This window comes from Protopterus annectens, chromosome 13.part0 (assembly GCF_019279795.1).
Source record: "Protopterus annectens isolate FY-2018-M chromosome 13.part0, PAN1.0, whole genome shotgun sequence".
Lineage (NCBI taxonomy): Eukaryota > Metazoa > Chordata > Ceratodontiformes > Protopteridae > Protopterus > Protopterus annectens.
Window position 1 is genome coordinate 412,855,287 of NC_056747.1, and position 13,451 is coordinate 412,868,737.

The following is a 13,451-nucleotide window of genomic DNA, read 5'->3' on the forward strand; positions in this document are numbered from 1 at the left end:
AGAAATAAGAAATCAGAAAGGGGGCAAATAATTTTTCATTGCACTGTAGGAGGTCGATGGGCCAGTCGAGAAAGCTTCCAGAAATAATGACTCCTCAGGAGTTGGGTTTTGGACCCTTCTGTTTAAGGATCTCAAGGATGTCTCCAAATGAGATGTCATCAGGTGGTGATTTGGGAGACCCTTCTCCCTCATCAAAGTCAGTATCCTCAGTCAGTGTCTCCTCTTACATGTCCTCTTCCTGGGGACTTCTTCAGTGGGATGACCTGCAGAAGTATCAGAAGAGATGACAATACCCAGCTGAGTGGTCTATAAGCTTTGGGCTGGCTATCCTTATGGAATACGTTGAGGATCAGGATGCAAAGTCAGCTGAGATGCTGTGGGTGGATCCAAGGGGGAAGGACCCATCTGACCTACAGGAACAGAGAAAACCCTCTTTAGAATCTCAAAACCAGACCACTCAGGAGAGAAGGAAGTCAATGAAGCTGAGAAAGTGAGTTTCTTGCATGCCACTTCCCTCCACTCAGAGCAATCTGCTTGAGGTGGAAGCCAAAGCCAAGCTATCCAAAGCCGAAGCTCTGAGGGGAAAAGACTGCTCCAAAAACCTCAGAGTCTATTCTATCCCCTCAGATCTGACATGGAAGCTTCGACTCAGAGTCATCCGGATCTGAAGATGTTGGGGATGGTGCACTCACAGTAAGTCAGATCCGAAGACAAAGCTCTCTTTGGATCCAACCTAGAAGGGCCCAGAACTCTAACACCACAGGTTGGGTCAGAGAAGGAGCTATTTGTGGAATGGTAGAGTGACAGTGCTCTTGACCCAAGGGGGTAGGAACTGTGAGGAGTCCCTTCTGAATTTGCTCCATGAAGAATCTCTTCATCATCCTTTCCTCAACTGCTTCTGAGAGACTTCTGGAGGAACAAGAGGACACCACTGAAGGAGACTTAGAGTGCCGCTCTACTAAAAACAAATGAAAAAATAAATAAATAAAAAAGGGAGGGGGGCACCCTAGATGGGACCAGAGCCACACTAGGCAAATATACAGTACATGGCAATGATTTAGGATCTGGGGACTTCGGACCGGGAGTATGTTTTGACGGATCAGAAGTTGTTGGACTGGAAAGGTATTTGTTCGGATCACAGGATACTTTAGACCCAATTTTTCCATCTTTTTCTTCGGCTCTAAGGACACAGAAGTAGAAGAACCCAAAAGCCTGGGCATTTTTGAAGGGTCCTTAGTTTTAATTTTAGTAGACTGAACTCCAGATATGGCTTCAGAGAACGGAGTCTGCAACAAACCCTTTAAGATTAATTTATTCTCTCTCTCTCTCTCTCTCAAATAAAGCTTGTGGTTTGAAACCACTGTAAATGTTGCAATCATGGTTAAGATATCCCGGCCCTAAGCAATAAACAGACATTGTTTTGGCATTTGAAAAACGCATTTTATGCCCCAATCCCTCACATTTTTTAAATCCTTTCTCAGACATAGCGAAGGAAAGTCTTATAACCGACAGTAGTAACTGGAAGAAAAAAAAAACAGTGAAAAACTTATAACAAGCAACAGCAATAACCAGAAGAAAAAGCCAGCAAGAAAAAGGTAACAGAACTTTTTTTTAAAATATCAAGACCAGAAGGAGGAAGCTAGAGGATTATAAGTACCCTTGAAGCAAAAGGATAAATGGAGTAGGAAAGGCCTACTAATAATTGTACCATAGAGTACACTAGTAAGAGTAAAAAATAGAATAAATGTGAATAAAGATAACCAAACACACAAGATAACAGATTAAAGTATCTAACAAGGATATTAACTAGAAAACTAGTGTTGAAGAAAACATTTTTTGAGAAAATTCACTTATCTTAATGAATTAGCTCAGTCAACCATGTCTAGTCATGAAAGCGGCAGACGAGATCGCACTTTGGCTAGGAAAGGAGCTCGAGGGTTTGTCAGAGGCCATGAGCTACGTAACGGCAGAGCTGAATCAGAGTGTCGGATCCGAACCCATCTGTTGGGGAATGATGTGAAGTTGTCAATTTTCATTCATCTGTTTACCTGAATTCTGCTGAGAGTGTTTATTCTATTTTCTGCCAAAATGCAAGATGAGAAAGAAAATCCTTTGGTCAATTTGGAGAAGGAGGGTTGAAAATCTTAAGAGATTCCCTGGATCAGCTTTTCCCTTTCTTCCCACTTTTTGATCGCCTCTGCAGCAGAGGGGCCAAACACAATCTCTATCCTAAGGATAATTTAAAATCTCATTTTATCATCTGGGAGGGTTCTGATAATGCAGCCAAACAAACCTCCTTAAAAGAGTACCAGTGGCCATAGCCCTAAAAGAATCATCACCAGTGTCATACACACACTGCAAACAATGAGTAATGACCTGTGCAAAAAAAAAAAAAGTTATTTAAAGCATAATTTTCCTCACAAGAAGAAACTGCAGATAAAACATTCCTCATACTTTTACAATTTGCCAGAACATAAACCTGACAGTTCAAAATTCTGAAAAACAAAGTTGCAGAAGTATATACTTTTTTTCCATACCTATCAATAATTTTCCCATCCTTACCAGAAAGAGTAGGATTGGAATTAACTAAGTGCTTAGCAGTGGTGGGATCATAGGTTCATAGATTGGTACTAGGCTAACTGCCCCTGTGGGCCATTTTAAGCCTAGCCAATTACCCCATGGGAGAATCAAATCCGGTGCTTTGTGTCTGTAAGGTAAACACTTTAACCATTATGCCAACCTCCAACTAAGGCTATAGCTCTTGAGTCAGGTTTGCGAGTAGTGTATAAAGGTTTAAAAGATTGAAGAATTATATACATCTTGCCTGTCTTTTTAGGGGCAGCTGGCTGACTAACAAGAAAACTGCAGGCAGAAATGCACACATCCTCTAAAGCTAACAGAACAGGAGGAATGGATGTTGGTTCTGGAAAATCCTTCTGTAACAACTCATAGTATTTTCTGAGGAATTGAGAAACCTCAGTGTTCTTCCAGTGAAAACAATGGCATATTCTAGCAACAGTCTCAGAGAAAAAGAAACCCTGAGAGGGAGGATTCAGAAACTGAGCTCACGCCTGAGTCTCAATCAGAAATCTGAAGAAAAAACCCTGAATGTGTCCCTGCAGCTTCCTCTTCAGATTCAGGATCTCGAATTTCTTCAGGAAAAGAGGAATCCCTCTTTCTTTTACCAGAAACTACTTTACAAGAGCAAGCAATAGCCTGAATTAAGCCCTGAGCCAGACTCAGCAAAGTCCGACTTGGCACTAGCCAATTTTCAGCAGAGGCCCGGGGAGAAACGCTTCAATCATGCATATCTTTGTAATGTGGGAGGAAACCGGAGCACCTGGAGGAAACTCACACGAATGCACGGAGGACATGCAGACTCCACACAGAAGGCAACCCAGCCGAGAATCGAACCAGAGAACCTCTTGCTGTGAGGCGACAGCACTAACCGCTATGCCACTATGCTGTTGAAATGTGAAGAGGAGTAGATACTTGACTGGTTTTCTGTTTCTTTTTAACAGGAAAAATGGGGCCAACTGTGTTACTAATGACAACAGCTGCTTCCCTAAAGATGGGCACAACAAGTTTGCCACAGCAGGGACATCTTCTCTGTTCCCTCTACTAGGGCTGAGAAGACTGGCTCTCCCTTGCCCACTGAGGGAACTCCAACAGACGTGGCTAACCCCTGGTCTATAGTGACTGTAGGTGCTACACCAGATGGATCCAGGTTAACAGATGAGGAGTCTGCAGTAGAAGAGGCACCCGCCTGTGACCTAGACAAATTACTATCCTGTTGTGGTAGCAAAGGCTGTTTGCTTAACATTTTCTTTTTGTGGCTGGAAGAAGGACTGACAATTAGTATGTTCAGTGGTCAAGCTGAAAATGGTGCCTCTTTTCCCCAGGAAGATGGGTCTATATCATTATGTGGCAAACACTAAACAGAAAGCTAAATTCAGCGCACAATCACTTCAGCATATTTTTTTCTCAGGAAAACTAACTGGCTGGCCATAAATTGGGAATTTGCCCTTATCCCCACTGTAGTGCAATCTCAAGAGTTGGTATACTTAGTTGGGGGGTTTGGGGGGCACAGCTCTCCACTTGGTTGGGTTTTAAATGATGTGGTTCTTGTGACGGTCGCTAGGCTGGTCCACCATTTAGTTTCCCTGAAAAAAAATTTGCAGAAGCGATCATTCGCTGAATGTAGCTTTTGAGTTATTACGTTCAATGACTAGGGATTCACTGTTTAGTGTTTTCCACCTAATGATATAGACCCAAGAAGACAGGCAGCAATGCAGATAAAACTACCAGTCCACAAAAGTTACTTTTTTTGACACAAACTTGACTGAATACATTTTTCTAGAATAAAGGCAGGTTTTGGCCTTTTAAGTGAGTTTTCTCCAAGACTTCAGAAAGTGCATAATATGGGTTTAGTCTGCCATTTAGTTTTGCCTTTTACTGAGTATTCAGCCCAGTCAGAACTTATGCCAGTTTATTAGCTTTCATAATATGACATATTATTCTGTGTTCACGGATAACTAGCTCATGAGGACACCCTAAGCAAGCAATCTGAGCTCTATGCATGTTTCACCCTTTCAGCTTTTTAAGGAAGGCAGAACATCAATGTTCAAGAGAAATGCATTACAGTAAAGCTAGGGTCTCCCACGACTCATTAAAATGCACAGCATCTCCCACCCAGAAGAAGTGAAATTTTGATTCTCCAAGTGGTAAACATTATTTCATATAATGCTTGTATAATAGTTAAAAAGCATGGATTAAAGACCATATTTATTTGGAAAATTAGATCAGGTACATGGAACGTTTGAAAAGCCTTATGTGCCACTGATGAATACATTTCTGTTCTAAGTAAACCAGATCATCTTTCAATGTTAACAAACTGAATCTTCAATGTTCTGATTCTCTGGTTATCACATTGCTTAGATAACAGTCACAGAATGAACAAATTTATTAATTGCCAGTACATTACTACACAGTTAGTGACACACCCTGTAGTTGAGAAAAAGGTGGAAAAAATTAAAAGTACTTAAGAGTATAATTGTCTGTCACTGCCTTCCTGATATGAATTATTTGTTAGAAAAACAATCTGAAGAGTCTAGCAACAAATTTAAAACTTACCTTTGCTCTTGTCGTCTGCTTCTGTTAGCTCGTCTGTCAGCTTTGCCTCTTCCAAATTTGGATCCACAATACCATCTCCAACAATAGATTTTGGATCATGAGTTTTAATTCTTCTTGCTGGGGTTCTCTTCCTGTGTGACCTGCATGAGTAGAAATAATGTTAAGAATGCATGCTCTGCTGGGATGTGTGTGTGTGCGGCAAGAACCACTGAAAACAACAAATCATTAATACATATTCACAACAGATGAATTTTAAGAAAACGTCATTGATGGGTCAATAACAGATATACACAGTAAACTCTCAGTTAACCGGCACCTATGGGGATTGGTATATGTCCGATAACTAGTTTCTGGTTGCCTGAGAGTTACTATTAAAATAGGCCTGTCTAATACTGTACCCTATACTATTTGTTTGGTTTGACTTGTTCTCAGGTTGGGGAGACAGGGAATTTATTCCTATCTTCCTTTTTAAAACTCTAAAAACGTAAGGTATGTTTCTGCGGGGGGTGGGGGGGGTGCAACACATGCAAATTGTACTGCATTTCTTCAATATTTTTTCGCCAGTAGCTTGAGAGTGCCCGTTGCTTGAGTTCTGGTTAACTGAGAGTTTACAATATTCCTCTCTGAAACCTTCAACTATTTTTTTTCTTTTCTGCTCCTTTTCTGGGGGTGAGTATGCCTCATGATGGCATAGGCCATGATGTTATGCACCAGATTAGGAGAAGCCAACTGGCTTCTGCACCTAACAGTTTAACCCAATGTCTATACAAGCACAACCTGTACATTGACCCATTGACCTGTATATTAGAAAAGGCTATATAGAGATATGCTTGCCTGACTTAAAGGAAACTACAACGTCAGCTGCTAAATGCTGGGGCCATTAACTCACAAAGGGATGGCAGAAGAGTAATTAAGACCGGTCTAAGACTGTAGTGGAAACATTTTTTAAGAAAATGCTGGAAGCAGGTATACCCCTAACAAAGTGGCCTTTGACAGCAGGACTTAAAGGATGATGATCCACTAGACAGCAAAAGACAACAGATTTAGCAATCTCCTTGGAAAGAGTTTGCTTAGCAACTACCGCTCCCCTTATTCCCTGTAGCAAATGAGACACACACCTTCCAAAATACATGTACTCACTTCTATGTGCACCTTGAGCAGATTATGTTTATCCAGGGTTAGAAGAGCTCTTCCTTGTCTGATTTTTACCTTTCCCTCCAGAAATAAAATAGAGGAGGAACTAGTTTAAGGACAATTCTGACACTATTTTTGACAAGAAATACAAGTTAGGTCTAACAGACATCCACTGTTATTGTGAAAGGCTAAATAAAATCTTCCTACAAATAAGAGTATGAAGCTACAAAATCCCATGAACAAAGATGATGGCCACCAAGAGAAATTCTCTTCCAACATAAAAATAACACAGCAGCCAAATAAGCAGACTTAAACAAGAAAAAAACAACTTATATACTTACCAGAACTTTAGATTTCTCTGGTCTCTGTCCATACAGTAGTAAAGCAGGCCTGGTGCCTTTGGCACCTTCTTGTGACGTCAATCACCTCCTCAGAAGCTCAAGATTCTCTATACCTATAATCCTCCTTGCTGTAATTTCTCCACTTCCAGTATTATTACTATATTGAAGACTGACCATAAAGTAACCTCCTCATAACCACATCCCCCCATGGTCCTACAGATCCCTGAGGCCAGGACAGTTTTACGGGGGATGGTGGGCAGGTTGTGTCACTGTTGAGACTGGGATCAGAGAATCTAAATCTTTTAAGTACATAACTTGCATATTTCTCAGGTCCAGTATGGACACTGGGAACAGCAGTACAGAATCCCTAGCTAACCTGGTGGTATCTACAGTTCAAATGGTTGTCCTGAAAGAAGTCACCTTGGAGATCTTATAACCCAGCTTAGCTGGCAAAAAATTATAAAAAAGCTGTTAATTTTTCCTGAATACTATAGAGGAGACCAGGCAGAAATGCAGTTGTCTGTCAACATTTTGGCAGTGTAGTAAACACTCCTCTTTATTAGAGTAGTTTGGACAAAAGATCGGTAAATTAATCTACTGATTCTGGTTTGTCTGGGAGGCCACTTTTGGCAAAAAGGAAGGGTTCACTATAAGAGAGACCTCATCTTTGTGAAAAGACAAAATACGGATATTGTGATGATGTTGTGTCTTTCGGCTTTTCCTGGTTATAGGTTGCCACAGCGGAACTCCGGTCCGCTAATGATTGGCAGTGGATTTTTACGTGCCGAGTTGCCAGCCCTGAAGCACAACCTTCAATGAAGGTACGCCCATTTATGCATGTCTCCACACAGAAGAAGCTCTAGCTGAGAATCGAACAGGACAATGTCTTACTGTGAGGCGACAACGCTACTGCAGCACCACAAAGCTTGCAATTCACAAACTCTTCTTGCTGAAGTGATGGTCATTAAGAAGGCCATTTTCCAGAAAAGAAACTTAATACCTGCTGAACTCACTAGTTCAAAGGGAGTTTTAGTTAGAGATTCCAAAACAAATTTTAGATCCCGAGGAGGTGCCAGCCTAGTTAATGGCATTCTCGAATGGAGGACTCCTTTAAGGAAAGTTAGCAAAACCTCTGTGGCACCAATAAATGATTTGCAAACCCTTCAACAAAAGAAGAGATCACTGCTAAATTAATTTTAATAGATGTGTAACTGGAACCTGTTTTAGAGCTCAGTCTAAAATGTCAAAACTTGCCCCAGTGACGCGGACACTGGGGAAATAATGCTTAATCTGAGCACACAAAATGCACTTCTTCCATTTGCCCTCATAAACCCTTTTGTAGAACTCTTCTGGGAAGCTCTGATATTAGCTACTTCTGCAAGGAACCAAGGGCTCCTTAGCAATCACTGGAATTAGAGAACCCAAGCAGTTAAACTGACAGAGTGAATATCTGGGTGAGGCAGCCTGGATAGACAGGACAACTGAACAGAACTCTGAGGAAGAGATAGGTTCTTTTCTTTAGATGAGGTCACAGCAGGGGAAGCCATATCTGGCAAGACCATAATGGTGCTATGAGAATGAGCTTGGTCATGCATTCTTTGTCTTTCTATGGAAGTCTCAGGAAGGGACTAATGGTATAAAGTAGACTGCATGACTAATCGTGGAAGAAGGCATTCCTTGGTGACTGTTCTACTGGAGGAACTATGCTGAAAAAGAAGGGGCATTTGGCACAGAACAATAAAGCAAAAAGATCACTACAAGGTCATCCCCATTGCTTGAATATACTTTTCATTACTTTAGCACTGAGGGAACACTTGTGGGGGAGCAGGACTTGTCTGCTCTGTTTGCGTGCAATCAAGATGGACATCTCTGGTATATGCACTGCCAATATTAAGCCATGCAGGCCCAATGTCTATGTCCACACTCTCATTGCTTCTCAGTACAGGGGGTAGGATTGGGTTCACCCTTGCTTACTGATGTATTGTACCACTGGAATGTTGTTTTGCACCACAAGGAGCCAGCCCTGAAATGCCTGCAAGACTAGGAGGACTGTTGTCATTTTAAGAACACAAGTCAAAATAGTATTGCAAGTCTTGCTCATTTGTTCATGAAGTGCCCCCCCACACTCAAGGGAAGATGCATCTGTGGTCATTGTTGCCTTGGGAATCGACTTGGTAAAGGAAGTCTTGAATAGCAAATTTCAATGGTCAGTCCACCACTATAATCTCCTCTTGACAGAGTTCAACAAGGGGATTATGTATACAAATGTCTATAAAGCTCAACTCCACTGCAACCAAAGTATCCACTGCAGAATCTTCATCCTAAGTCTGGTCTGAGGTACCATTTGGAAGAAGTGGACATCAAACCCAGCACCTTCAGAGTAGTTGTCACACTAAAACCATTGCAGACAAGAGCAGTCCTGTGATATCAGTTGCGTTACCTCATGAGTCTGAAATTCTCTCCTGGGGAAGTACTGCCAATTGTAGTACAGCTGCCAAAGTCTCACTGCCAATCTCAGTGGACCTAGTAACTGTAGCTGCTGACAGAATTGGCATCGAGGTTACCTGTGCCAAAGTAATCAGTGTTAGACAGGAAAGGTCAAGCTGCACCAGAAGTGACAGTGCTACCATTGGTGCTGTTCCAAAATCTGCCAGTGCTGGAACTGGGCCTGGAGGAGACAAAGGCATATGGAGGGACCTGGGTCAATCCACAAACCGTGGTCAGAAATGTCAGGGCCCAGATGACACAGCATCAAATCTGTACCTTGACACAGGCAGATATAATTTGCTCCCAATCCAGCTGTGTAGTGCTCTTCAAAGATCTATGGGATCAAACAGAAGCAGTGGAGGGAGGCCTACAGAATACCAATCTAGTTTTTTTTCAAAAGAAAAACTTCCTGTTTGATGCTAAGGAGTCAAGTCCTCTTTGGTGCTGGAAGAATCCTGGCACCGAGGCAGAGAACCTCAGTGACAACAGCCTGTGTCTGAAGGGAGGGAACCTAGGAGAGTAGACCCAGGGTTGGGTGGAGAAGCTTTGAGGAGGTATCATGATTAACGAAGGAGGGGACACCCTGGGTGTCTTAAAACTCATTCCCTCCAGTACAGCTCTTTTGAGTATCTACTTTTAACTCCTAGTGGGTGCGGCCTGAGCCTTTAAAAACAAAGTTATCTTACAGTTCAAAGAAATATTCATACCTCTGGAACCTTAAGTGTTACTAGAAAACTGTAAATGACAAAGTATTCAGGATAAATCCATCTTTACATTGGTGGCATTCACTCAGTTTGATGCTTTAAACTAAATTTCATAAGCCAAAAAAAGGCAGTGAATATTCATTTTGTAATGTTGTATAAACACCATCTCAGTAACCATTTAAGCAAGACTGTTTACTATTGAAATTTCAAATCAGCTCCGGTCGACCTAAAATGCTGAATATGGAATTTCAAATAGTAACCCAAAGCGAAAATGAATATATCGACCACCATGGTTTGATGTATTTGACATAGCAGCAGGTGACGTCACTGACCTCCTGCTATGCACATTAACGTACCGTTGAACTCTACAGTCAACAGGACATTACTTCTACTCTTTTACAGGAGGGTTATGGCCCCCTGCATCCCTATGTAGGGGGCTGTGCCCCCTGCACATTAAATATGCCAACTACGAGATCACACTACAGTGAGGAACTGGGCTCATTCCCTGTTCTTCATTGAAGCGCGACCTCCCTTCACAATGTCAAACGAAAATGATCGACCTACAGTACCCATTCGCTGTAGTGCAAGTCAATCGATTTTAGGTCGACATTCTGCCAATTGGGGAAACTGCCACTCAACCATATGCCAGTTGACCAATGCAGTTCCAAACTTATAGTAAACCACGCAGGACACATATTGCCAGCAGGATTTTCTTCATACAGCTGTGAGCTTTCATATAAGGCTATGCAGTTCTATCTGTGTTACCTGAAGGTTGAAATATTTAGAGAAATATGAAAATTATTACAATACAAATAAATAGTATACAAATAATATTCAATATCTCTTTAGTTGCATTCGACAGAAGTCAGATATCAATGCAGTTGTTTGCTATCATGTAAGCTTTAAAATGAAATCTTATGATACCTTGTATGTAGTGGGTCTATGCTTAATTGTCTAAGAGTTTAATCGAATGATAAACATCGAAAATCCTTTTTTTTTCATATAGGCATTCCACTGTAAATCAAATCATAAAATAGTTATAGTTGGCCAACACCGTGAGCATCTGATGATGCTGTCAACTAAAACTAAACAAATATAACATTCTGAAAAACAGCTTCTAAAGTGCACACTTTGTAATATAAAGTAACACATTTTGTGTGATAATATTATCCCCTTATAAAGGTGGATGAGAGTGTTGATGGAGAAATATAGAGAAGGTCAGAAGGAGCTGCATTGTGTCTTTGTGGACTTGGAGAAAGCATATGACAGGGTACCTAGGGAGGAGTTGTGGTATTGTATGAGGAAGTCAGGAGAAGTAGAGAAGTATGTAAGAGTGGTACAGGATATGTACGAGGGTAGTGTGACAGTGGTGAAGTCTGGAGTGGGAGTGACAGATCCATTTAAGGTGGAGGTGGGATTACATCAAGGATCAGCTCCAAGCCCTTTTCTTACTTGCAATGGTGATGGACAGGTTTGACAGACGAGATCAGACAGGAAGCCCCATGGACTATGATGCTTGCAGATGACATTATGATCTGTAGTGAGAGTAGGGACCAGGTTGAGGACACCCTGGAGAGGTGGAGATATACTCTAGAGAGGAGAGAAATGAAGCTCAGCAGGACTAAGACAAAATATGTGTGTGTGAATGAGAGGGAGGATAGAGGAACGGCGAGGATACAGGGAGTTGGTAAAGGTGGATGAGTTTAAGTACTTGGGATCAACATTTCAGAGTAATGGTTAGTGTGGAAGAGAGGTGAAGAAGAGAGTACAGGCAGGGTGGAATGGGTGGAAAAGACTGTCAGGAGTGATTAGTGACAGACTGGTACCAGTAAGAGTGAAAGGGAAGGTCTACAAGAGGGTAGTGAGACCAGCTATGTTGTATGGGTTGGAGACGTTGGCATTGACAAAAAGGCAGGAGTCAGAGCTGGAAGTGCCAGAGTTAAAGATGTTAAGATTTGCACTGGGTGTGAGAAGGATGGACAGGATTAGGAATCAGTACATTAGAGGGTCAGGATCAGGCTGGACGGTTTGGAGACAAGTCAGAGAGGGGAGATTGCATTGGTTTGGACATGTGCTGAGGAGGGATGATGGGTATATTGGGAAAAGGATGCAAAGGATGGAGCTGCCAGGTAAGAGGAAAAGAGGAAGGCCTAAGATAAGGTTTATGGACGTGGTGAGAGAGGACATGCAGGTGGTTGGTGTGACAGAGCAATATGCAGAGGACAGGAAGAAATGGAAACAGATGATCCGCTGTGGTGACATCTAATGGGAACAGCCAAAAGAGAAGAAGAGAAAAGTGGTATCTCTGAGTTGGTATATATAATTAGCAGGGGGTGTGGGGGGGCACAGCCTCCCACGTAGGTGGATGTGGGGGGGTGCAGCCCCCACATAAGGAGTGCATGGTGTTCACTGAATCTTCCTCCTGGGGGTTGCTCCCCCCACCCCCTGCTAATTACATATACCAACTCCAGAATCATACTTTTATAAGGGGATGATATTCTTATTTATTAACATATAAAAGGCGTTCTTTACTTTATCTTATACAGTGTGCACTTTAGAAGGTATTTTTCAGAATGTTATTTTTATTTAGTTTTAGTTGACAGAATCATTGGATGCTCACAATGTAGGCCAACTACAACTATTCAATTATATGATTTACGATAGAATGCCTATACAATAAAAAGGAATTTCGATGTCTAGCATTAGATTAAAAGCCGTTCGGTGAATGTTTTCTTCAACGATTAAACAGACCCATATGTAAAATGGTTTTGGAATTAATGCAAATATGAACAAACAATATTTGACGCCTACAGGCATCAGTAGGAGGTAACTGCAAAAACGCCTGTAGGCGCAGTCGGCTGTAATGAGTTCTGATGAAAGCTTATCTAGCACCAAAGATTCCCCCAGTTTTCTGCAGCAGGGTACCCCAAAGAACCTAACAAATTTGTTGTACATATCTGCTAGGGTCCTAGCACTAAATCCCTTGCATATAAGAGCAGTCAGTATCCAAATGCAGTGCCCCACAAGTAAACCAAAGATCCTGGAGATCATAGGGAGGCAATTTGTACCCACACTGGTTGTGCTTACAGAATCCCTGTTTGGTTTCTTTTTCCATGTCCAACATCATCTTCTAAGCCAACAAAGATAATTCTAAACCTGCAAAGTTAAAGGAACATTTTTTTTTCAAGTTTTAAATTGGTGCAAACATACTAACCCTGTAAATGGGGAAACATTAATAGAATGGGGAAAGATCCTAGGCCTGAAAAAAGAACAGCAAGGGAGAAGAGAGAATTTAATTACAAGAAAAGCCAAAATAGAGAAGCTACAACAAAAGCGACACTAAATTATAATAAAGAATTTTATTTAAGAGTCAAAACACCCACAGAAAAAGCAATTTCTGAAAAACCTCACAAGCTCTGACAGGAAAAATTGTTGTCTTTTGCTGGTGGTAATGTAATTACAGCAAGGAGGACTGTGGGTATGGAGGAGCTCAAGCTTCTCAGGATTTCATGCCATCAGAAGAGGGTGCCAAAAGGCAACACCACTGTTGTTCCAGTGTCTGGACAGAACCTCAGAAATAAGACTTTGATTCTTAAAATTCAAGTCTGAAAGTGTAGAAAGGCTCATTAATGAAGAAGATGCAGAACCTCAT

At 41.6% G+C, this 13,451-nt stretch overlaps 1 protein-coding gene across 1 annotated transcript in view; it reads right to left on the reverse strand.

Moving 5' to 3' along the window:
* KDM4B (lysine demethylase 4B) overlaps positions 1-13,451 on the reverse strand; it is a gene marked incomplete in the record, with an annotated part of 3,340,808 nt that overhangs the window by 1,270,365 nt on the left and 2,056,992 nt on the right. Inside the window, 1 exon segment of the mRNA XM_044054047.1 lies at positions 5,134-5,273. Coding sequence (XP_043909982.1) covers positions 5,134-5,273 — 140 coding nt within the window.